The sequence below is a fragment of the Eublepharis macularius genome, chromosome 6 (genome assembly GCF_028583425.1).
Source record: "Eublepharis macularius isolate TG4126 chromosome 6, MPM_Emac_v1.0, whole genome shotgun sequence".
Classification (NCBI taxonomy): Eukaryota; Metazoa; Chordata; class Lepidosauria; order Squamata; family Eublepharidae; genus Eublepharis; species Eublepharis macularius.
In genome coordinates, this window is record NC_072795.1 from 5,137,999 (window position 1) to 5,163,219 (window position 25,221).

At 49.4% G+C, this 25,221-nt stretch overlaps 1 protein-coding gene across 3 annotated transcripts in view; it reads left to right on the forward strand.

Annotated features, from left to right (window-relative positions):
* TNK2 (tyrosine kinase non receptor 2) overlaps positions 1 to 19,296 on the forward strand; it is a 132,037-nt gene extending 112,741 nt beyond the window's left edge. For all 3 annotated transcript variants that reach the window (XM_054984138.1, XM_054984139.1, XM_054984140.1), the window contains 5 exons: positions 233 to 324; positions 8,676 to 10,042; positions 14,826 to 14,921; positions 17,092 to 17,219; positions 18,977 to 19,296. In XM_054984138.1, coding sequence (XP_054840113.1) covers positions 233 to 324; positions 8,676 to 10,042; positions 14,826 to 14,921; positions 17,092 to 17,219; positions 18,977 to 18,983 — 1,690 coding nt within the window. In that variant the 3' untranslated portion in view covers positions 18,984 to 19,296. The remainder of the gene's footprint in view (positions 1 to 232; positions 325 to 8,675; positions 10,043 to 14,825; positions 14,922 to 17,091; positions 17,220 to 18,976) is intronic.
* Positions 19,297 to 25,221: the final 5,925 nt, after the last annotated feature.

The window sequence follows — 25,221 nt, forward strand, 5'->3', positions numbered from 1 at the left end:
ACAGCTGCATTTTATTGATCTTGCCAAAACAATGCTCTTTATCCCAAGCTGTATCACACTGCCTGCTTCTTTCTAGACAAAGCAGGGGCTTGGGGGGGGGCGGGCAAAGACTGCTTTGGATCTCTGCCCAATGCAGCAACTTAATAAATGCGCATTAGGAAGAGGATGCAGTGGTGAGTGGATGCCTGGGGAGAGGTAATCACAGCTTCTTTCTTTCTCCTGCTCCCCACAGACTGTACCTGGGAAATCCCATGGACCCTCCAGACATCCTAGGTGTGGACTTGAACGCAGCTAGGCCCACGCAGCTTCCGGGAAGGGCAAAAAGTAAGCTGTTCCTCCCATGACCCGCTTCTTCGCCCACTCCTCTCACCTGACAAGAACTGTGTTTTGCCTGCGGGGCACTGGAGGAATGAACTACAAGTCATAGCATGCATTTCTTTCTCGTTCTCTGTCCTGTTTTACATTGGGCGTCAGAGTTTCCGTTAGCCACTGTGCAGCAGCTCCGTGGGTACAGAAGAAAGCCTGGGCCTGTATATGCATCGCTGTCCAGCCTGTGGTTTTTCTAGCAAGGTTAAGGGGGCTTACTTAGCTTGGGGAGGATCGGTCTTTCTCTGGGGCTTTATTGCTGGCTTTGGGGCAACCCCTTGGGTTTTCAGTCTCCCCTGCCACTTACTTGGCTTTTGTTTCCATCTCCTTTTCTACAAGGTTTTAGAAACAAATCTCAGGGCCAAGCTACAAGTGACGAATGACACTTGAACAGCAAGTGGATTGAGTGGAGAGCAAGTGAACAGGGAGAAATACACTTGCCCTTCAAGTGTCATTCGTCACTTGTAGCTTGGCCCTCAGAAGGATATTGAAAAAGAAAGTGTTAAGGACTAACTGTGCAGCCTGAAGCAAGAGCTTTCCTGAGCCACAGCCGCCTTCATCTGGCCCTTGAATCGGGCCAACTTTTTGAACAGTATAAGGAACGCACGGGCCACTCTTAAATCCAGCACCGGCATAGGGTTGCCAGCCACAGCTGGCAAAAACTCAGGAGGAGTTGGCAGGCAGGGACATGTGTGCCTGCATCACACCGGCTCATGTGTCAATTCCGGCACCAATCAGAAGTGGTGTTATCAGAGGCGACGCTCTAGGATTTGCCTGGGGTGATTGTAGAACATGGTGACATCATTTCCGGTTGGTGCATGACGTTGGCGTGCACACACCATTTTCAGCCATAGTTTTCCCAGCTGTGAAGTGCTGGCAGGGCCCAGAAAAAATCTCTGGGAGGTCTCTTGCTATAGCGGGAGGCCAGGTGACCAGAATCAGTTTGCCTTGGAGGTGAATGAACCAACCTGCCTTTAAAGTTGCCCCAGACTTGAGGCTTACCTGTTTCCCTGCACACGGCTGCTCCTCTCTCGGTTCGCTCTGCGAATCCAGTGAACCAGGCTGCTGTTATGAAACATGACAGCTGGGCTGAACTTTTGGGAGGTGTGGTATTCACAGTGAACATGGGGCCATTTCAAGGGGGCATGGAAACACTGGCAGAAGAAAACTCAGCCTTCTCCAAGCATTTTTCTGCCCCAGTTTGCAGCCACTTTCCCCCCAATCTGGCACTGCTTGAGGTGAGAGGGAACGTTCCTCTGGCTGAAGCGACTGGACTGAGGGTTATAGGAACATACTTAAGAGTACACAAAGGGCCCATCGAGTCCACATCCTGTTTTCCAACAGTAGCCAGTCAGACTCCACAGAGAAGCCCACAAACAGAGCCCGTTAGCAGCCGCTGACTGGTTCCCATTCTGCCTATGAACCCAGAGGGACCTATTAAGCTATCACGGCCGACAGCCAGGCGGTCCTCCAGAAATCTGTCCGCTTCCCTTTTAAGTGCATGTTAGCCAGCAGCCATCCCTACATCTTGTGGCAGCGAGTTCCACAGGTTGACAACCCACTGACATTAATATGAGGAACATACAGCAGCACCGAGGATCGTTGTGCAAATGTCCCTTCGGATGCCCCTGCAACCAAAATACACGTCCTTTTTTGCAGGAAGGTGCAAACAATTTTCAAAATGGGGGACTCGTTTTGCATGTGTTTTAGGAATGAATGTTATGTTTTTGGACCAGCAGCACTCTTACAGTTTTTTTTAAATAACTCTTTATTTTTATTTTATAATTTTTTCCCAACATTAACAAAATGTAAACTATTAACACCAAATGAGTGATTTATATTACAACATTTAAGATACTGAGCTCAACAACCAGATCTACAGATTTTATACCATATACAATTAATAGAAAATCCTTATTATTTTTTGGTTCAGAGTTGTCACTTGTAGCATAGTTGGCTACATATTCAAGAAATGGGGACCATTCACTGTTATAGTTTAAAGGTCCAACATGAATCCCAGTTTGCCAGACTTCACAGACGTTTGAAGCGTGTAGCATGACGACAGAACACAAACTCTGGCCGTGAGCTCTAAGGAGACGTGCCAGGCTTCCCACACACACACACCACCAACGCTTTGTCTGATTTGAAGCCCGAAGGCAAGAGGGGGATGGTGCCTTCATTATCAGCATTCTGGAATGTTCTTCAAGCCCCCTCCCCCCAGGCTCTGGCAAAGGGGATGGGGCCCTTGACTGTCCATGCATTCTGTACTGCCAGAAGGTCAATCAATCGATCGATCGTTTATTACTTTCCCAGGCAAGCAAAATAAAACATACAGTAGGATTTTTTTTTACAGGAAACCAGGGGTCATTTTGTAGAAAAAGAGCTGGAGGAACTCATTAGCATAACCCATTAGCATATGCCACACCCCTCAACATCACTGGAAGTGTGTCATTAGCATAACTGATTTGCATATGCCACACCCCCTGACATCACCTATCCTGGCTGTTTTGGACCCAATCCTGGCCATTCAGGGCTGAAATTGGGCCCAAAAAGGCAAAAAGGGGCTGAAAATGGCCAAAAAGGGGGCCAAAATGGTCAAGATCGGGCCGCTGCTGATCGGGAAAGCAATCCACCTCCCGTCAGAGGCCCCAATCCAGGGCGAGGGGCCCAAAATGGCCGAGAGTCAGGTGGGCAGGGTCACCTGTCATGTGACCTCTTTGGGGAACTGCCGGAACTGCGTTCCTTCGCGTTCCCCCTCAATATGAGCCCTGTAGGAAACCATTACGTAGAAAAGCCAGCAGGTCCCAAATCTGCACCAACAGCTCCTTTGCATATTAAGGACTTTCCCTATGGAGACATATGTGTAGGATTACCAGCCTTACTGATTTCTCAAGGATTTCCTGTGGTTTCCTTCTCCAAAACAGCTTCTGTGTTGGCCCTTAGTTATTTCTCCCTTATCTTCACTTCCTGCTTTTACTGAAGGTAGCAAGTGAGGTTCCTAAGAGGCTCCCTTCTGGGAACATCAACAGGGTTATGGGCTCAGGTGCCTTGTATAGTGTGGCCCTGAATCCTGCCCCCAAGAAACCCCATATTTGCCCATTTCCATTTGCCCAACTTTGGGTAATAGGTATAAACACATTTTGGAAGTTAGTTTCAGACGGCTACTAGCCACGTTGGCCTGTAGTAGAAGAGCAAGATTTGAGTCCAGCAGCGCCTTAAAGATCAACAAGTTTGCCAGGGTGTGAACTTTTGATGATCTGACAAAGGGAGCTTTGACTGTCCAAAAGTTTACACCCTGGAAATCTTGTTGGTTTTTAAGGTGCTGCAGGACCCGAATCCGGGTTTTGGAAGGTTTGGGGCTTCATTAAATGACAAAAATGAGAGGAGAAAGAGCAGGCTGGGAAGGGGGGCGGGATACCAAGGATGAAATGCATGGATGGAAAATGTTGAAGGGCACAAACCCTTGAGAGTCTCTCTACATGAGACATCTTACACAGGGATGCTCAAGTAGGAAGATGCAATGTTAGCCAGGAAGCGTAGTTTTAAAAGACAGAGCCTGAGGAGATCACTCCTCAGGTGGTATGTCAATTGAAATTGACAGAGCCTTTGGGGAGGTGAAGATGAAATTAACACACCCTCTGAGGAGCGATCTCCGCCGGCTCTGTCTTTCTAAACTACGCTTCCTGGCTAACATTGCATCTCCCTAGACTTGAGCGTCCTTGTGCAAGACGCCTCGTCTTTGCCATGGGAGCTAGAAATTTGCTTCTTGGGAATGCTGGTTCCCCTCCCCGTGCTGTTGATACAGCTCTGCCCGTTGTGATCAGAGCGTGTTTCTGTCTGCGTGTTTTGGCCAGCAAAGATCCAGGAATGTAGCTTGATAGAAAAACCGATGGTGATAACACCAGAGCTTCAAGCTAGAAGTGGCTGAGATCATGGATCTCCATTCATCTTTTAAAGGTAAATAACAGCCAGGCAGGGCCCCAGTTGAGAGCCAAGCCATGCGCGGACACTAAAATGGATTTAAAGGGGAAAATGGATGATTATCTATTACCATCTCTCTTTCTTCAAAGCATTGTTAACAGTGCAGCAAGCTGGCTTTCAGTTTGCCTGTGCAGGGGTGAAAGGATTAGTCTCTTGTCCATGCAGCTATAACTAAGCTTTCTAGGAAGCTGGCCAGAGCCAACCAGAGATCCTCAGATTACAACATCTGTGCTGAGTTTTAGTCCCCAGTCCCTGCAGACTGGTGCAAAGTTATATTTATTTATTTTATTTATCTTTTTTATACTCTGCCCTCCCTGCAAATGGGCTCAGTGTGGCTAACAATAGGGAAACATTACACAATTACAGTTCAATTCAATAAAACATCCCCCTAAATGGCAGCTAATACTTAACCCCGACCAACACACCCCATGGGGTGGAGGAAGGTTACCAGATGACCAAGATGAACCCACCTTGGTGGGGATAAGAATGGAGGGGGGGTCACATTACCCCCTCCCAACAGGAGACTGGCTGGAAGGCTCGTCCCTGCCCCAGCCTCAGCCATACGCCGGGTGGAATATCTCTGTCCGGCAGGCCCTGCAAAAAGATGGTAAATTACGGTGGGCCCGGGATGCTGCCGCAGTCAAAGACACTTGAAAAATGCACCCAGCGTGGCCAGAAACTCGTTTCCTCGCCTCTCTCGCTGCATCTCTTGCACCTCTCTTGCACGCAGTGTCAGCCCAGTGCACGTTGCCTACTAATGCTCTGCTCTGTCTCTTCCTGTGGGGTCTCTGTTTCTCTCTTTCCTGCAGGGGAACCACCACCCCGGCCACCTCAGCCCTCGATCCTTCTCAAGAGTAAGTGGGGCCACTTTCAAGGCCGTCTTGCCTCCCGCGCCTGTCCTCTCTGGTCTCTCTTAGCTACCCTCTTGACAGGTACCTCGGGGTGTGCTGTGATTTTGCTCCCTGCCTGCCTGCCTGCCTTTCCCTGCTCACAGCGACTCCAGGAATTGCGCGGAGGTCTCCAGAGAGCCACCTGACACTCAGTCCACTACCTGAAATCCATGCAGACTTCCAAGGAGGGAAAGCCATGGAATAAGTAGCTTATTCCACTCCTGAGCAGTGTTGAGGTGGGGGTGCTTTCTCCAAACTTACAGTCCCCATATGGCCTACTGGCAGTTCCTTTCTAGGAAATCCCATTTTAAAAGAGCATTTCAACTCTTATTTCGTTGCACAGTGGTGGTGGAGAGTGCCATCAAGTCATAGCTGACTTATGGCAACTCCTGGCAGGGATTTCCTGGCAAGAGACTAACAGAGGTGTTTTGCCGTTGCTTGCCTCTGCAGCCCTGGTCTTCCTTGGAGGTCTCCCATCCAATTACTAACCAAGGCCGACCCTGCTTAGCTTCCGAGATCTGACAAATTCAGGCTTTCCTGGGCTATCCAGGTCAGGGCCTTGCACAGTAAAGCCCCATAAAGAAAACTGCAGTCTTTATAACCAGCCTGCCCCAAATAAAGCCGAGCATTTAGAGCATGTTGATGCACAAATCCGTTGGAGGTGGGAGCAGGGCAGCAGCCAATCTCAGAATGTTTTTGCTGGATCTTGGTTGCCACCTGGTGGAGAATCTTCAACCTGTGTAAATGTGTATTTATTTATTTATATTATTTGTAGTCTGCCTTTCTCGCTGAGACTCAAGGCAGATTACACTGTGAAAAGCAATACGATCAATGAGATGGGAAATGCACTTGAGTCTCAGCGAGAAAGGCGGACTGTGAATGCCATACATAAATAAATATCATTAGCTACTAGTGGTAGAGGGCAGTGCAACAACAGGCAATGTGCCTAAACATTTCAGAAAGAGGTTAGGGATAGGGTGCGCAGCAAAAAAAGATTCGGTTTTCCTGCTTCGTGATTTACAATGCTGGAGCCAATTCGGAAATCCCGAATCTTTACAGAATACTTGATTCGGAAACCCGAAGCGCACACCCCTAGTTGGGAATGGGTTATTGGTCCAATGCAAAGTACACCATCCTGCTCTGCTTTCCTGGCCCTTGACCTTTTTTGCATTGCGTTCTCAGCGCGGCAACGGCTTCCTCTCTAAGCCAGCACGTAAAATATTGTTCCTGCCTTTTTAAGAGAGGTACTGTATCCCTGATTTGGCACTTCTGCTAAGGAGGGCCCGGCGTCTTGGTGCCCTTGATGGACTTAGAGATCCAGCTTCGTGGCTGAGCACCTGCTTTTGCATGTAGAAGATACTGATCCTTGTCATTCCCAGTTTAATAGAGCTAGAAAAGACCTTGCAAAACCAGTGCTTGCTAGAGTAGATGAGGGCCAATTTGCATAAGACAGCTTCACCAGTTCAGCTGACGATGCCCAGTTTTCCCCTCTCCACCATTTCATCCCTCGCTGTGCCCTGATGGTCTTTGCGAAGGGCTGAAGGGCTCTGGGAAATGCTCAGCTGAATTTGGGGCAGGCCTAACCAACCTGCCTTCTTGGCAACGGCAGAACCCTGGTAATGCGGGGAAGCTGGAAGAATGCCCGGTTGTGTGCATTGCATGGAGGGGTGTGTGAGAGTATGATGCATGGACTGTGGAAGCTGGCTGAAGAGGGGTCTTCCATAGATCGGCTCTCTTGCTAGACGGGCGGTTTTGGTCTGCAAAGATTTCCTGTGCTGTGGCCAGCCCTCTGCTTGTGGCATGTGGTGGCCTGGATTGCCAAAGTGTGTGTGGCCAGAAGATGGCCAAAGTGTGTGGGGATGGCAAGAAGGTGGGCTATCTTGCCTAATGGTGGGGGGCAGAGTGGATCCTCCCAAATCTCTAGGGGAGAGTCAGAAGTGTGTAGGGCTGGGGGAAATGAAGGATGGAATGAACGTCCCCTCCAAACTTGCCTAAAAACCCCAAGATCGATATTTTTTCCTTAGCCATTTCAAAGCTCTGCCGACTTCTTTGTGGACGCCTAAGAGGGAACTACAGACCACTCTGATGGGCAGAAAGGCCAGGAGCAGAGCCCAGTGAGTTGGATAGGTTCTGCGGAAGGCGTTGCGAGAGAAGGCTGTGCGCATTAGTGGGCGCAGTGGACCATCCGGAAGAATTCCACGATGCCTGGTGCAGTTCAGCATCCCACCGAAATGTATTTTCAGTTGGCCCTTCACAGCTAGGGAAGAACCAGAGCTCGGTGCAAGAGCTCAGGCCGTGCATGTCGAAGATCCCAGGTTCCTTCAGCCGAAAGCCTCTTTAGGCAGCCAGGCTACAAAGAGCATTTCTCTGTGGGAGCTCTTGCAAAGCCAAATTTTGTACACTTCTCTGAGTTGGACGAACCATTGGGCTGACTTAGGCTAAAGCTGCCAATCTAGATCCCCCCGTCAGTCATTGTCACATTGATTTGATTTATTAATCTTGTATTCCACTCTCCTCGCTTACGCGGGCTCAGAGCGGATAAACGACAATGAATAAAATCACATGTAAAGCCATAAATAAAAGTATACAGTTTAGTAAACTGATGGCAGATCCACATTACCCAACCACAGCCCAACATCCCATGGAGTGGGGGATGGAGAAATGAAGATAAAGCAAGTGGTGGGAAAGCCGGGGGGGCTCACTATACCCCCTCCAGGGCACATATGGCGAGAGGCGGTCCTACAGATATACTGGTCCCAGTCTGCTTAGGGCTTATATGCTACCGTGCAAAGCCAAGACGCTGTGCTGTGCTAGAAGGATGGGAGTTTATTTATTTATGTATTTATCTCTTAGATTTTTATACCGCCTCTCCCTCGAACAATGCCTGAAGCAATTTACAACATTAAAACAATTACAAGCAACAGTAAATATTACGTATTAAAACTAAACATTACTACAATGAAGGGGTCCCAGAAATACAACCAATAGTTAAAAATAACCCAACCAGGTGGCAAAGATATGATACGGATTAGACAGTAGCAAGAGGGAGAAGTCGGGAATCAAGATCTGTGTATTTGTGGTAATGTGTCATTGACCCTTGATTGACTTGGTTTTGTGGTTTCAGAGTTTTGGGAAGGAGGAAGGTAGACCAGTCTTGGGGAGGGGAGGCACACCTGCTTTGCATGAAGAAAGTTGCAGGCTGAATTCCCCACCCGTTACCCGAGACTCTAGATAGCCACTGCCAAACAGAAAAAATACCGGGTTAGATGAGTCAGGCGTCTGTGGGCCAATAGTCCATAGTCCACTGGAAAGTATCTTTAGATACGATGCCAGAAGGCACCCTCCCTTCCCGTGTGCTGTCATTCCTGGGCAGTGCCTTGTGCATGGGGTGAGGAGCAGCAGCCTCCAGGCCCTGACTTGATTCCCTTTGTCTTTCAGAGCCCTCGTACGACCCCGTCAGTGAGGAGGACGACCCCCTTTCCACGAACCTCAAGCGCCTTTGCCTGAAGAAGCCAGGCCTGCGCCTCGCTAAGCCATCCGCCCGTGTCTCGGGCACCAAGGTGGGTGAGAGGTTGCTGCTGCCACGGCACAAGGGGAGCAGCGTGACGGGCAACGAGGTGACACTGATAGACTTCGGAGAGGAGCCCGTTCCCACCACCCCCTCGCCTATCGGCGAGCTCTGTGCGCCCTCGCTGGCCAAGCTGGCCATGGAGGCTTTCTCCTTGTTGGACAAGACCCCCCCGCAGAGCCCCACACAGGCACTGCCCAGGCCCCTCCACCCTACTCCCATAGTGGACTGGGATACCCGGCCTCTCCCACTGCCCCCTGCCTACGATGACGTAGCCCAAGACGACGACGACTTCGAGGTCTGCTCCATCAACAGCGCAGAAGGGCTCGTTGGGCAGCCGAGCGGCCACGCAGCCTGGGAGAAGAAGGGGGAGACCAACTGCGGTTTTCTGTCTGAGAGCGACCACCCTGTGCTCCCACTGGAGGACAACCTCTTCCTACCGTCCAAGGAGGCCAAGCAACCCAGTCCTGCCCAAACTACCGAGCTTTTCCAGGAATTGCAGAAGGAGTGCATGAAGCGCCTCAACGTGCCCTCGGGGGCCGCTTCGGCAGCCTCTACCCCCAGCCCGGGGGAGGACAAACCCCAGATCCCCCCTCGGGTGCCCATTTTGCCCCGGCCCCTCCGTCGGAATGAGCACAGTCGCTGGTCCGGGGAGCTGTCGCCGGCTTCCGGGGGCGAGGAGGACCGGCCGCCCCAGATCCCTCCTCGAGACCCCTTATCCCAGCCTGGCTCCAGGACTCCCAGTCCCATGTCTCTTCCTGGTGGTTCCCCCCAACCAAGGTCCATCCTGTGCTCTCCGCTCTCCATGGGCTCGTATCTGTCCACGTCTCCTGGGAAGCAGCCCATGCCCACCACCCAGAGCTTCGCCTTGGACCCCAAGTATGCCACCCCGAAGGTCATCCAGGCTTCAGGCAAGGGACCTTGCATCCTGCCCATTGTGAAGGACGGCCGGAAGGTCAGCAATACCCACTATTACCTGCTCCCGGAGCGCCCGCCCTACCTGGACAAGTACGAGAAGTTCTTCAAGGAGGCCAAGACCCCCGAGGAAAATCCACCGGCAGCCCGGGTGGTCACCACAGCTACGGTGCGGCCAATGGTCCAGCAACAACCGGACTACAAAGCCAACTTCTCTTCCAACAACAGCAACGTCACCGTGAAGGCCTCCTGCAGTCTCCAGAAGATAATCTACGACGGTTCGGCTTCGGACAGCTCGAGGCCCTCTGAGAAGATACGGCTGGTGAGCAGGCGTTCCTTGGGTTGGGGAGGGTCAACCACAGAGGCCACGAATCTTTTGATGGGCCGTTGGATTCAGATTGCCACCCTTCTCCCCGTTTGAAACCATGATTCGCAGCTGTGACTGCATGTGCTCTCCGCTGAACGAAAGCCAAAACTCTGTATCTGAAGAAGGGAGCTGTGACTCTCGACAGCTTACACCCTGAAAAATCTTGTTGGTCTCTAAGGTGCCGGTAGAGGCAAACCCTGCTGTTCTTCTGCAGACCAGCGCGGCTCCTTACTTAAAACCAGGGCTTTTTTTCAGCTGGAACGTGGTGGAACGGAGTTCCGGCACCTCTTGAAAATGGTCACATGGCCGGTGGCCCCGCCCCCTGATCTCCAGACAGAGGGGAGCTTAGATTGCCCTCTGCACCTAAACTCCCCTGTCTGGAGATCAGGGGGCGGGGCCACCGGCCATGTGACCATTTTCACCGTGGGCGATTTAAACTTTAAAAAATCTCCCCCCTTGTTCCAGCTGACCCAAAGTGACGTCATTGTGCGGTCCTGAGTTCCACCACTGAGTTCCACCACCTCTCTACCCAGAAAAAACCCTTGCTTGAAACTACCTTGAAGAGTAAGATTTGAGTCTAGTGGCACCTTAGAGACTGGCAAGATTCTCAAAGTGCAAGCTTTTGAGAGTCAACGCTCCCTTCTCCAGAAGAGGAAGGTCTCTGAAGAAGGGATCTCTGACTCTCAGCAGCTTACACCTTGAAAATCTTGTTGGTCTCTAAGGTGCCGCTGCACTCCAGTCCTGCTGTTCCAAAATTCTGTACCCGCCTTCTGTGTCGGAATGCAAGCTGCATTCTGACCCGTTCCTGATATCTCTTTATTTCGCATCATATGCTCCGATTCTACTAGCAACAGAAAGTCTACAGGAGCTACAAAGAGTAGAAAGGCCTCCAATTCCCTTTGCCTCTGGAAATCTTATTCAGCATCTTTTTGCACTGCTAATACATGCTCCCACATTTCACCCACACTTACATATGTACATATGAACCTGCCTTATACTAAATGGACCGTCATAGTCAGCATTGTCTATTCAAACTGACAGTGGCTCTCCAGGGTCTCAGGCAGAGAAGGGTCTTTCACGTCATCTGCTGCCTGGTCCTTTTAACTGGAGATGGCGGTGAGTGAACTTGGGACATTTTTGCATGCCAAGCAAATGCTCTAGCACTGAGCGACAGCCCACTCCACTTGCAGCCTTCTCTTAACAAACATAAGGACTAGAAACTTAGTGGTTTTTTAAAAATGGAATTAATAGGGAATTAATGAAATTTGGCTTTCTTAGGAAGTTGGGTTCTGTGGGCAATGCTTTTGTGGCTTTTCTCCAAAATCACAGCACATATGCGGCCCTGTTATCGGCCAGGGTTTTTGGAGATTAGGTGCTAAAAATAAAATGTGCAATCTGTTCCGGCAGATTTTGCAATTCTGAAGATATTATAGTTGTCGGACTATGGAATCCCAGTTATCTAGAGTTCGTCTTCCCCCCTTCTGCAAGAAGCACAAAGTTTCTTGATTCCAAAAGGTTTATTGAAAGACAATGCTCAGGATACAGTTATCCATATTCCAAGGACTAGGAAAGTCTTGGCTGAACAGAAGCTTTGTTGAGAATGACACACAAAATGAAAGTAACAACACTTCAAACACCCATTCCCAGCCTCCCCCCTTAGTCCTGTCTAGAAGGCCTGGGAAGGCGAGGACGTCAAGGTCGGCCGGAACGGGTTTGATAAGAATTCTTCTCTCCCATGGATATATGTGGCTTGGGCAGCACCTGGGCCTGGAGGGAGAAAACTAAACAACTACAGATTATAACATGAGAACATGGCGTAGCTTCGGTTTGAGAACTGACTAGCAAACTGACACTCTGACAATAGTTGGTCACTGTGCATACATTAGCTAAATTTCTGTAACTTTTTAAAAAAACCTGATATTCTCAGGCTCTTGACAGTGCAACTTTCAGTCTTACGTGGTGTGATCCCGTAGCATGCCCCAGCTGTGTTTATGACCGAGGTACATCGCAAGATGGCCATCTGACAGCAATGTTTATTCTGTGAACCTGGGCAGAGCATGAGAGGGAGGGCAGGAAGGGTTACATCAATGCTTAGTTCCCACAACCCCTTCTTACATGCTCAGGGTAATGCTGATCGCCACTTTGGCGTCAGGAAGCAATTTTCCCCAGGCCAGTTTGGCTATGGATCCTAACGGTATTTTGCCATCTTCTGTGCATGGAGCAGGAGTCACTATGTGTGTTGGGGGAGGGGAGTATTTGGGAATTTCCTGCATTGTGTAGGGGGTTGGACTAGATGACCCTGGAGGTCCCTTCCAACCCTGCTATGATGATGCTATGATTTTAAGATCTGGTACAGATCTTAAGATCCTCTCGTCTAGTTGCTGAGGCTTGATTTAAGCCAGCTTCATGTGTTCAGACTTGATTAAAATCTCCGTGTACCACCATTGTGGGATTCGCATGTTTAGGTGTGAGCTTTGTTAGTAGGCAAGACTTGCTCCTGGCATTCCACCTCTGGGGCTCCCTGCTAAGATTGCGCATTCAAAAATAGCTTACAAAACCCACAACTGAGCATGGTTTTTTTGTCTTCCTCTGAGCATAAAGCAGGGGTCATGGGGGGGGGATGAGGTGGAGTGGGGGCTGTGAATTTCCTGCTTTGTGCTGCGGGTTTGACTAGATGGTCCTTGAGATCCCTTCCAGCATTATGTTTCTATGTTCTGTTCATTAGATTAAGTCATCAAAATGAAATTGGAACCAAACTGACCCAGCCAGTTCTGACAACTTTTCCGGTGTCATTGTGATGTTGGCAGCTGTACAGTCCTTTCACTTTCTCTTCTCCTAAACAATCTTTTAGGATTTGTTTCTCAAGGGCAGTAAGGGGGGAGGAGGGGGAGAGAGAGTGACTCTGCAGATACATGCCTGACAGAGGCGTCATCCAACCAGAATGCTTAGCCCATGTTCACACTGCACAATAAAGTGTCTGATTGGTGTTTCTGTGCACAGTGTTTCTCCAATCACATTTTCTGGCTTGCTGGCTTGGGGTTTCATTCCACTTAACCAGGTTATTTGCCATGCCAACTAATGGGTGTGAGCATAAGGGTTTGAAGTGGCAAGTGTCTAGTTTTCAGCCAATGACAAAAGATCATCGAAGGGCAGGGTAGGGTGGAGTGTTTGGCCTAAACCCACCATTTGACTGGCACCTTTGCAGAAAGAGGTAAGTGCTTTGCTTGAGTTCTCTGTAAGACAAGAAGGGCCACTGTGCCCCTGGGGTGGGGGTACAGGGGGGCAGCCCAACCCAGAACCTGGTTTTGCTTTGCTCTATTCTCCCTACCTGCTTTTCAGAGTAATCAGCCTTCCACCTACCAAACAGTAAAGTATGCACGCCTGCACCCACACGGGCAAGAGGAGAAAATGTCGGGATCTTTTTCCTTCTTTAAATGCATCCCTGGGAGGGACCTAATTATGCCTGATACTCCGGGAAGGCGGGGGGCGGGGGTGGGCACTTCATTTTTGTTTTGGTTTTTCACAAATATGGAGCAGTGGGAGGCGAAAGGAGGTACAGCTACATCCTCCCACATCTCATCTGGCTCTTTGAAGCATGTCACTGCCTCCAAGGAAACCCACCAGCTCCTTGATGAATAGTGGAAAGTTAATTAAGCTGAGCAGGGCCAGAAGAAAAATGTTGAAATGAATTCAATCGACCTGGTGCAGGGTTTAGCACCTCGTGCCATTTCTGTTTAGAAAAAGGTCCCTGTTAGGATCCGGGCAGCAGGAACGGTCAGAAGAAATTCTGATGACTGCCCCCCTCCCTCCCTCCCTCTCTCTCTCTCTCTTTCTCTCTCTCTGTGCGCGCTATCAAGTCACCACCAACCTATGGTGACCCCATGAATGAAAGACCTCCAAAACGTCCTATCATTAACAGACTTGCTCAGATCCTGCAAATTGGAGGACATGGCTTCTTTTATTGAGTCAAGCCACCTCATTTTAGGCCTGCCTCTTTTCCTACTGCCTTCCACTTTTCCTAGCATTATTGACTTCTCCAGAGAATCTAGTCTTCTCATGATGTGGCCTTTTTATGTACCCACCCTGCAAGTGAGAGCATCACTGGCCAGTGAAACAAGACGTCTGTCTGTCTGTCTTTGTCTGTCTGACTGACGCCCCCCCCCATGATCATAGATTGTTCAATTTCCAAGGGCCTTGCAATGCTATGCACATTTATGTGACAGCAACTCCTACTGGCTCTTAATTCTGAGTAAGCATGCCTAGGACTGGTTTATTTGCTGGGGGTGGTCAGTTCTTCGCTACGGCCAGCCCTCAATGACGTGGAATTTGTCCCCACCCCACCCGCAATTGCTATCTGTTCCTCCATCCTAACATGAATGCCCTCGGATGTTTAGGTTACTTGGGAGCTTTTAGGCATGATAACAAATGCAACTCTTTCAAAGTTTCAGTGCACAGACACCTGTCTTGTAATCCATAGAACAAGCCTGCGAGGTTGTCAAGTATTCTTATCCCAACGTTATGTGCATTTACGTGTGTGTGGGGAGGGTGATTCTCTAATGTAGGAGGAACCGTCGTTAGCTGCTGCATTTTTCATTTTCCTCTCCTGCCAAAAAGCTGACTGGATTTTTGTGTGTCTCTGTTGCATTGTTTTCTATGCAATGTGCTCCAAAGATTAAGTGCAGGATGGATGCCGGATAAGCAGGCTTAAGCTTCTCTCTGCCTCTGGGCTTTCTTACAGGTCCAGGAGACAGTGCATGGCGTCACCACCGAGGAGTGCCAGGCCGCTCTGCAGAACCACGGCTGGAACGTGCAGAAGGCCGTCCAGTATCTGAAGGTAAAGGCAGAGGCGGATTCCCAGCAAAGGAGAGAATTGGACAGACACGTTGACTGCTAAGAAGTTTTCTCAGCCTACTGGGAGAGATCTATTTATCCAACAGTCCTCCTGTTTTTATCCCACCCTTCCTCCAAGGGGCTGAGACTGACAGACGTGGTTCTGCCCTGTACACAAAGTGCAGAAGAGGGCGGCCAAGGCAATCAAGGGACCAGAGCACCTTTCCTGTGTGTAAAGGCTGAAGCGCCTGGGGTTTTACAGTTTAGAGAAAAGGAGACCAAGGGGGCTCATAAAATTGTGCACGGGGTAAAGAAAGTGGATAGAGGGAACTCCTCCCATAATACTAGAAAATGGGAGCACCCAGTGAAGTTGACGGGCAGTAGATTCAGGACAGACAAACATCCTTTACCCAGAAAGTAATTACATTTACTGAGCTGCTGTAGTGTAATGGTCAAGTGGTCAGGATGTGAATCAGCACTCTGCTGGTTCGACTCCCACTCCTGCCAGGAGCTCAGCAGGTGGGCTTGGGTAAGCCACTCCTCTCAGCCTCAGCTCCCCAGCTGGGTTGTGGAGATAATAACAACACTGACTGTGTTCACCACTCTGAATGGGATCCTAATCTGTCTAGAAGAGCAGAATATAAATGCAGTTATTATTTACAGAGAGCTGCTTTAGCATAGTGGTTGGACTGTGAATCAGCCCTCTGCTGGTTCGACTCTCACTCCTGCCACCTCTCTCAGCCCCAGCTCCCCAGCTGTATTGTGGTGGTAAAAATAACATTAACTTTGTTCTCCACTCTGAGTGGGGCACTAATCTGTCCAGAAGGTTGATATATAAGCACATGGTTATTATTAAATTGTGGGATTCAGTGCTAGTGATTTGACTTCCGCTACTGCCTTGGGTAAGCCATTCCTCTCAGCCCCAGCTCCCCAGCTGTGTTGTGGGGATAATGATAACACTGACTTTGTTCACTGCTCTGAGTGGGGCACTAATCAGCCTAAAAGAGTGGCATATAAGTGCAGTTGTTGTTATAAGGGAGCTGCTTTAGCACAGTGGTTGGGCTGTGAATCAGCCCTCTGCTGGTTCGAATCCCACTCCTGCCGTGAGCTCAGTGGGATTCAGTGCTAGTGGAGGTCATGATGGCCACCAGCATAGATGGCTTTAAAAGGGGGTTAGACAGATTCGAGGAGGAGAGGTCCATCCGTGGCTTGTAGCCATGATGAGAAAAGGAAACCTCCATATCCAGAGGCAGCGAACCTCTGAATGCCCGTGCCAGGAGGCAGCGTCAGGGGAAGGCCTTTGCCTCTGTGCCCCTGTATGTTTGGATCTCCAGAGCAGCTGGTTGGCTGTGGTGTGGTACAGAATGCTGGACTGAATGGACTGGAGGTCTGACCCCACAGGGTTCTTCTTACATCGCCCTCCCCAACCAATCCCCATATTAACCCTGCGATGTATTTAGTGTGAGAGTCAATGACTGACCCAAGGTCACCCCACAAACTTCATAGCAGAGTGGGAATGCAGACCTGGGTCTGGGCCGGCGCCAGCGTTTCTGGCGTGCACCCGGACTGCGTGATGACGTCACTGCGTGTGATGTCATCACACGGGGCAAGGGCGGCACACGGGTAGCCTCCCAGCCCTCCCGTTCAGTTGCCCCACACTACCCCAGCCGCCTGCTGTGCCTGGCCCACAGCTGTGTGCTGGTGGCAGCAGCAGCAGCAGCACAGAGCAACTGAGTGGGAGGGCTCAGCTCAGCTGCCCCACACTGCCGCCTCCAGCACGCGCTCCTGGCCAGGTGCAGCAGCTGCAGGCCAGGCGCAGCAGGCGGCCAGGGCGGCGCATGTGCATCCTCCCTCTGGCTCAGTTGCTCCGCACACCGCCCCAGCCGCCTGCCACACCTGGCCTGCAGCTGTGTGCCAGCGGCAGCAGTGGCAGCAGCACAGAGCTCCTGGCTGGGTGCAGCAGCACGGGGCAATTGAGCTGTGTGGCGCATGCCCCCGCCCCTGGCGCCCCCTCGGCGTCTTAGCGCTCGAGGCAGCTGCCGGCCCTGACCTGGGTCAACTAGACCCAGGTCCAGCATTCGAACCGTGACACTGCGTTTCTCTTCCCCAATAATGTCTACCCCAAGACTGGCGCTCCCCGCCTGGCTTCACCACCTGCCGTTCTGTCCCTACAGGTTGAACAGCTTTTCTGCCTGGGCCTGAAGACGAGGCTGGAGTGTCAAAAAGTCCTGGAGATGTTCGACTGGAACCTGGAGCAAGCCAGCTCCCACTTGCTGGACCCCTACAGCGCCTTCCGACTCAAGTAAGGTCCGCCTGCAACTCGGGGGTCTCTTGTTAGGCTTGGTGTCTTTGCCCCATGCGCTGGGGGTAGGGTTGCCAATTCCAGATTGGGAAATTCCTGGAGATTTGGGGGTGGAGTCTGAGGAGGATGGGCTTTGGGGATGGCGTATAATGTCCGACCAGCCATTTACTCCAGGGGAACTGATCTCTATAGCCTGGAGAAGCCAGGAAAAACCTCTGTGTGAGATATTGGAAATCCACTGACCATCTTGAGTAGCCCGTGCTGGACTAGTGACTTGGCATAAGGCAGCTTTCCCTAGGAGGCCACCATCAGGAAAAAGAGTGCTGCTATTCTTTACATTTTTGTATGATGCTTTTAAAAGTTTTATATGGAATGTTTTAAATGTTCTTAATGCTGTTATCCGCCCTGAGCCTGCTCGCGGGGAGGGCGGACTGCAAATACGATAAAAATAAATAAAATAAAATATTGAAGATGGCAGCAGTAAATGGGATCCAGGAATGGATTGCAGGTCACTACCCAATTGGTAGTCCAGTTTAACTTGCTAACTAGCTCCTTTTTTAAAGAAAAAAAAAGCCCTTTTCCCCATTTATTTTCTGCTTACAAAGTGAACAGCAGATACCCAGATCAGAATTTAAACGCTATAAATATATCCTGTATCTGCCTATTAAAGGTTTTCCACGGAGAAGCCCATTTCTCCAAACTTTTACATTCTATAAACTTTGATAGACTTTCAAGCAGAGGCTAGAATTCTTGCCTACCAGGACTTGAAGCCTTCTGCCAACTGCAGGCAAAAACAAGCCGTGCAGCAGTGAGCAGGGGTGATGCCCAATTTCATAGAATCACCGGGTTGGAAGGGACTTCCAGGGTCATCTAGTCCAACCCCCTGCACAATGCAGGAAATTCACAACTACCCCTCCCCACGCACACACACAGAGTGACCCCTGCTCCATGCGCAGAAGATGGCAAAACACCGTCAGGATCTCTAGCCAAACTGGCCTGGGGAAAATTGCTACCTGACCCCAAGGTGGCGATTGGCATGTAAGAAGGGGCGACGGGAACTAGGTATTGATGCAACCCTTCCTGCCCTCCCTCTCATGATCTGCCCAGGTTCACAGAATCGGCATTGCTGCCGGATGACCTTCTAGCCTCTGCTTGAAAACCTCCAAAGAGGGAGATCCCACCACCTCTCGAGGAAGCCAGTTCCACTTAGGAACTGCTCTACCTTTCAGGAAGTTCTTCCTAATTGTTTAGCCGAAAGCTCTCTTGATTTAATTTCAACCTGTTGGTTCTTGTCCGACCTTCTGTATGGACTGGGAATTCCTGCCACGTAGTTCTGTAACATTTCTGGAGAATGTGAAAAACGGAAACCATTACCCAAAGAGAGAAGATCAGACTCCAAAACAGTAAAGAGTCCGGTAACACCTTTAAGACTAACCAACTTTATTGTAGCATCAGCTTTCGAGAACCACAGCTCTCTTCATCAGATGCATCTGACAAAGAGAGCTGTGATTCTCGAAAGCTTATGGTACAATAAAGTTGGTTAGCCTTAAAAGTGCTACTGGACTCTTGACTATTTTGCAACTACAGACCAACATGGCTAACTCCTCTGGATTAGACTTCAGTTACCAGAACTGAGATGCCCTCTAGAACAGCTGTTCTTTTTGCCTTTTCATTCCCTTTGAGACAGGGGCTGGTGATCTCCTTATGGCTCTAGCTGACTCAGACCACATCTGACCACTCCGTTTGTTTCCTCACAGGCGGTGACCATTGGCAGGAAACTGAAGCATAGATGTTTAACCCATGGGGCTTCCCATGGGTGGTGATCCCCTGAGGACCCTCTTCCAGGCACACGGACCAAGAGGCAGCTCCGAGACGAAGAACGACAGAGCAGAGAGACATGAAGCTGCAGCCGGGGCTGCTACAAACTGCTGGGCCCAATCCATATGCCCCCCCCCATGCCAGTGACTGACTGTAGACTCCCCTTCCCTCTGCAGATGCAGGCGGCTCTCAGTTTGCTTGTATTTCGATCCCCTCTGCTTCCCACCTTCGTTGCTGTTTTATTTTGTAAAGAGAAGTGTTACATTAATATATAAATATTCTATTCTATTTTGAAGAGAATGGTATGATTGTCTAGCACACGTTTGGGTCGAAGAAAGCCTGGAGCTTGGTGGTGGAGGGGGATTTTGACCAGCCCCTGGGTGCGAGACCCCTTCTAGAAACCGGTCGTCTTGCAGTCAAGAGATTGGAAGAAGCAAGGCTAGGAATTTTGAGGGTTTTCACTTCCCAGTATTGAGAATGGAATAAGGCGGCCTTATTCTGATCCAGTTACATATCCAGAAGTGACATCATGCTGTCTTAGTGATGTTCTAGGAATTTCCTAGGGGGACACTGTGATGTCATTTCCAGGTACATAACCAGAAGTGATGGGACATGATGTCATAACAATGCCCCGCTCCCAAAAGCTCCCTGGGGTTTTCAGCAGATGGCTGGCAACCCTAGAATGGAAGCTGCCATTTTATATCCAATTAGGCATGAACTATACAACCCACTTTGCATACATGTTGCATTATGGGTAATGTAGTCTTTCAGTCATTAAGGTGTTCGTCTGCTCTCCTTCACCCTCCTCTACTTTACAGTTTGAATAACACTAACTTTAAGGAGGGCCCATGGCTCGTGGGAAAACATCTGCCTGGCATATAGAAATCCCCCGGTTCAATCCCCAGCCTCTCCAGTTAAAAGGATCAGGGCCGTTTCCACACGTCCCAATTATAGCACGAACCTCGCACATACTTTCACTCTCCCCCCGCTAGAAACCGAGAATACCTGTCTTATCCCGCTTCCATTTATTCTGCGTTGTTCCGCATTATACGCAGTTAGTGGGAACTAATGAAGACGATTCTTAACTTTTGGGAACGTTCCACCATTGTGGAAGCTCACCCTTCCTTTTCCTTTTGCCGGTGGGCAGTCCAAACAAATACTTTTTTTTAAAAAAAAGATGGATTTTGCGCAATTAAGCAATTATGAGTTGATATTTTTTGGAGTGAATGACTTACTTTTTTGTTTATTTTGTTTATTTACTGTGGGTGCCTGGCAATTTGCGTAGTTCTGCCTATCTCTTATCGGCCAGCCGGCTTTTCTTTTTTTTGACTTTAAAGAAACGCTTTCCGCAGTTGCGATGTTGCAACGGGCTTACCGGTTTCAAATGTGTTTGTTTATTCTGATCTTATTCAAGTACTGAAATTTTATCCTGATGTGATTACAACACTGACTTTCCAGTTTCCCTTCTACTCTGGCAAATCGCGGAGTCACGCCAGTCTGTTGTGTGACTCGCACTTTGGAAAGTACAATCATTCAGGGAACTCTTTCGCCTACCAACCAGTGCGACCAATAGCCCTCGAGAAAAATTCGCGGGCAAAAGAGCAGGCCTATCACAAGCCACCATGTGGGATGGGCGCCGGATTGACCTATTGAAATTGCGAAATTACGCAAAACTCAGTCTCCAAACCAAAAAAAAGGCGGAGAAAGGGGGCAGTAAGGCCCCCGATGTTATCTGTGACAGGGGCACTCACCGCCCACTGCCCCGCGATTTCTGACATCAATGTGAACTGCTGGGAGCGGAATGATGTGGCACAATGCGGGACAATGCGCAATGAAGCGAGTAGCCGGTAAGCGATTCATTGTACCAAACTTGCACAATTTTTGCCCCGTGTGGAAACGGCCCAGGTGACAGGTGATGTGAAAGACTTGCGAGCCCGGAGAGCTGCTACTAGATTAGACAATACAGATCTTGATGGACCAATTGTCTGCTTTGGTATAAGGCAGCTTTTTGTGTTCACTATGGTGTAGTTTGTGGCTTCACAGTTTCCTTTTCTAATCTGGAGGCCAAAGTGTTGGCCACGCTCATGCTGACACAGCGTCTTCTTTCACCATCTGAATTCATCTGGAGGTGCAGCCACCTGAGTTGACTTTGCCGAACTCTATATCTGAATGCAGAAGAACGCTGTAATGGAATTACACATTCCATATTACATTGGAAGTATCCTATCTGTAGTTGTAGCATCAGAAATGGCTGACTTCAGATCTGAAGGTGAGACCTTCAGAAGGTCAAGGAGCTGCTATAAAGCTGCCTTTTTTGAGAGCCAGTTTGGTGTAGTGGTTAAGAGCATGGGACTGTATTCTGGAGAACCGAGTTTGATTCCCCACTCCTCTACTTGCAGCCAGCTGGGTGACCTTGGGTCAGTCACAGCTCTCTCAGAGCTCTCTCAGCCCCACCCACCTCACAGGGTGTTTTGTTGTGGGGATAATAATAACATACTTGTAAACCACTCTGAGTGGGCATTAATTTGTCCTGAAGGGAGGTATATAAATCGAATGTTGTTGTTGTTATTATTATTGCTGTTTTATGGAAAGACCGGCCACTAAGTCATGTAGAGCTCCACGTCTGCCAGCAGGAGATGAAGGCAAGAGTCCTTAATTGTAGAAAGGATTCCTTTTTAGCACAGACAGGTTCAGAGACTCCAGCTTCTCCATTTCCTGCTGCATGACTATCATGACCTAGGACTTACTGCTGTGTGCCTGCCACTCAACAGGTCGCATGCTTCTGCCTGGAGCTAAAGTTGGATCCCAATTCTGGAAACATTGGGAAGATACACTGCATTAGAGATTGCAGGTTATGAGTCCAGTTGGCCTCTTAGAGACCAAGAAGATTTTTAGTATATAAGCTTTTGAAAGCCAAAGCTCCCTGCTTTAGAAGAAGGGAGCTTTGACTCGGAAGTTTATGCAGTGAAAATCTTGTTGGTTTCTTGAGCTGTCACTGGACGTAAAACCTGCTGTTCTACTGCAGACCAATATAGCTACCCACTTGAAAGTGCCTTAAATATTGGAGCCACTAACTGGAAGTGCGGCTAAGGGGGAAAGGTTTCTCTGAAGAGAGGAATAAACTCAACCTTTATGTGTAACCCCAATACTCAGGGCAGGATCGAGGGGGGGCAGGGGAGGTAGTCTGCCCCCAGCGCCACCAGGGAGGGGGAGCCAGGAGCAGCTGCTGGCAGCCCCCCATGCTTGCCGCACGCCCCCTGTCCTGCAGGGCAGGCAAAAGGCAGCACGGGGGGCTGCGAGGCCGCCCGCGCCATTCACCTGCGGGGAGGCGAATGGCGCGGGCGGCTTCCCAGCCCCGCATGCTGCCTCCACCTCTCCGCCCTGCAAGATGACATCACCGAAATGATGTCATCACGCAGCGCCGGGAGCACACGTGCACTGCGCACGCAAGGGGGTCGGACTAGGGTTGCCCTGGGCGTTGGCAACCCTAGATCCGGCCCTGCCAATATTACCCTCCCTGTATGCCCCAACTTGGGAAGTGCAGAATCAAGCTCTGCTTTAGAGTCAACGGGAGACTGGCTACTGTCTTCTCTTTCACCTCCCAGCACAAAAGAGAAACAGATGATGCTGCGGTGAGCATCCTGACATGCACTCCTCCACTCCCAGATGTCCAACTCCTTCCAGAACAGGAGTGGGGCTGTGGATCGCCTCTTGCAATGAGGCAGTTGCTGGTGGAAAGAAGAACTTCTTTGCTACTGCTCACGAGAGCGGTCACCAAATTGCAGGGGTGTGTGTGTGTAAAAGTACTTGTGAAAAGGGATTGTTTTAGTCCATCCTAATCATGTATTCATTTTTATTTCATTTCATTGACACCCACCTTTCTCCCCCAATGGGAACCTGAAGCCTCTTACATTGTTCTCAATTTTATCCTCACAACAACCTTGTGAGGTAGGTTAGGTTATCTGTGACCTGTCCCAGGTCACCCGGCAAGCTTCTATGACATAATAGGGATTCCACCCAGGTCCTAGGCTGACATACTAACCGCTACACACAGTTGGCCGATGTGGGGTAAAGGATTTTCCTCGCCTCGGATGAAATGATCAGCCCCAAGCCAAACCCTGCTGCAGGTTCCAAAGCAAACTGGAGGAAGGATAACAACAACAACAATATTCGATTTGTATACTGCCCTTCAGAACAACTTAACGCCCACAAAGTATGTCAATACAAAGTATGTGGTTTACAAAGTATGTCATTATTGGTTGTTGTGGGTTTTCCAGGCTGTATATCCAAGAACATGAAAGACACTGCAGACTTGGACAACCTGAAAAATCAGCAGTGGCTGACCATAGCCTAACTCAAACAGGGCACAGTATCTTATTCCAGGACACCAAAATACTGGACAACACTTCCAACTACTTTGTCAGACTGCACAGGGAAGCCATTGAAATTCACAAGCATAAGCAAAACTTCAACAGGAAAGACGAAACCTTAAGAATGAACAGAGCATGGTTTCCAGTTCTGAAAAACACCAGGCCAACAAAACACTCTATACCCGACAATAGCCCTGCAGAGAAGATTAGCACATCAAGCACCAATTCATATGCAAAAGAACCTCCTCAGGATACAGTGAAGCCTCCCTCCATTAGCATTCCACACCCTGGGAAACTCTTACAGGATGACTCGGCTCAACCCCACCCCTCCTGAGTAGATACAAATGACCTACATCTTTTCCACACTGTGACACTGAGAGATCTCTGTCTTTTGGTGCTACACCTCTGAAGATGCCAGCCACAGCTGCTGGCGAAACGTCAGGAACTGCAATGCCAAGACCACGGCAATACAACCCGGAAAACCCACAACAACCATCGTTCTCCGGCCGTGAAAGCCTTCGACAATATGTCATTATTATCCCCACAACAAACACCTTGTGAGGTGGGTGGGGCTGAGAGAGCTCCAGAGAACTTTGACTAGCCCAAGGTCACCCAGCTGGCTTCAAGCAGAGGAGTGGGGAATCAAACTCGGCTCTGCAGATTAGAGTCCCGCGCTCTTAACCACTACACCAAACTAGCTCTCAAGATCATAAGATTTATTTATTTGTTTAATTAGCTGTAGCCCAGTGGTTAAATGGTTCGGCTGCAAATCAGCCTCTACTGGTTCAAATCCCACTCCTGCCATGAGCTCCGTAGATGGCCTTGGGGAAGCCCCTCCTCTCTGCCCCAGCCCCCCAGCTTCGTTGTAGGGATAATAAGAACGCTGATCTTGTTCACTGCTCTGGGTGAGGCACTAATCTGTCTAGAAGTGCAGTTATTACATTTATATTCTGCTCTCCCTTCAAGCGGGCTCAGAGCAGACCACAACAATCTAAATATACGACAATAAAAATCAGCAACAACAATACAATGTTTAAAACAGCTGCACAGTTTGGGGAGGGGGAAATAACCCTTCCTGACCCCCTACCACCACCACCAATAGCATCAGAATACAAATAAGAGCTAATCGGTGACATCGGCTAGTGGTGAGGTTTTTTTCAAAGCAATGCAAATCAAGATTGAAGACAAATTGCCTGGTGGAAACAAAAAAGTGTTATGTTAAATTTTCATTTATCCTCTGGTGCTTTGCCGGCTTATTCAGACATCCCTGAATTATAGTTTGCTCATAACTTTTAAGATTTCTCTAAAAAGTCCCTGAGCTCCCTCATTCTCGCGCAACTCTCACAAACAGTGGTCAATCTTTCTGGACTGGAGCACTTCAGGATACCGGCGGGAGGGTCTCAGGTTGGGCAGATTTATTTATTTATATTTATATCATATTTGTATTCTGCCCTCCCCACAAGCGGGCTCAGGGCGGATAACAACCTTAAAATCATTTTAAAACATTAAAACATCATATAAAAATAGCAGCACGCTTTTGCCTGACGGCAACAATACAACTAATACCCAACGATACAGCAAGACAACTGGATACAGCGGCACAGCAACGGCAGCTGAAAAACAGCTGATGCACCTCTGACCAGAAAAATCCCCCCGCAGGTAGAAAGCTAGCTTGTACCAACCAAGCCTGGGCTTAGAACGATTCTTCCCAATCTCTTAATTTCCCATCTGCTGGAATCCTGTTCTTGGAGGGGGCCGTCAGGCACAAGAGCGTCAAGTTACAGAAAGTGTCTCATCATGGAAAAGGACAATTG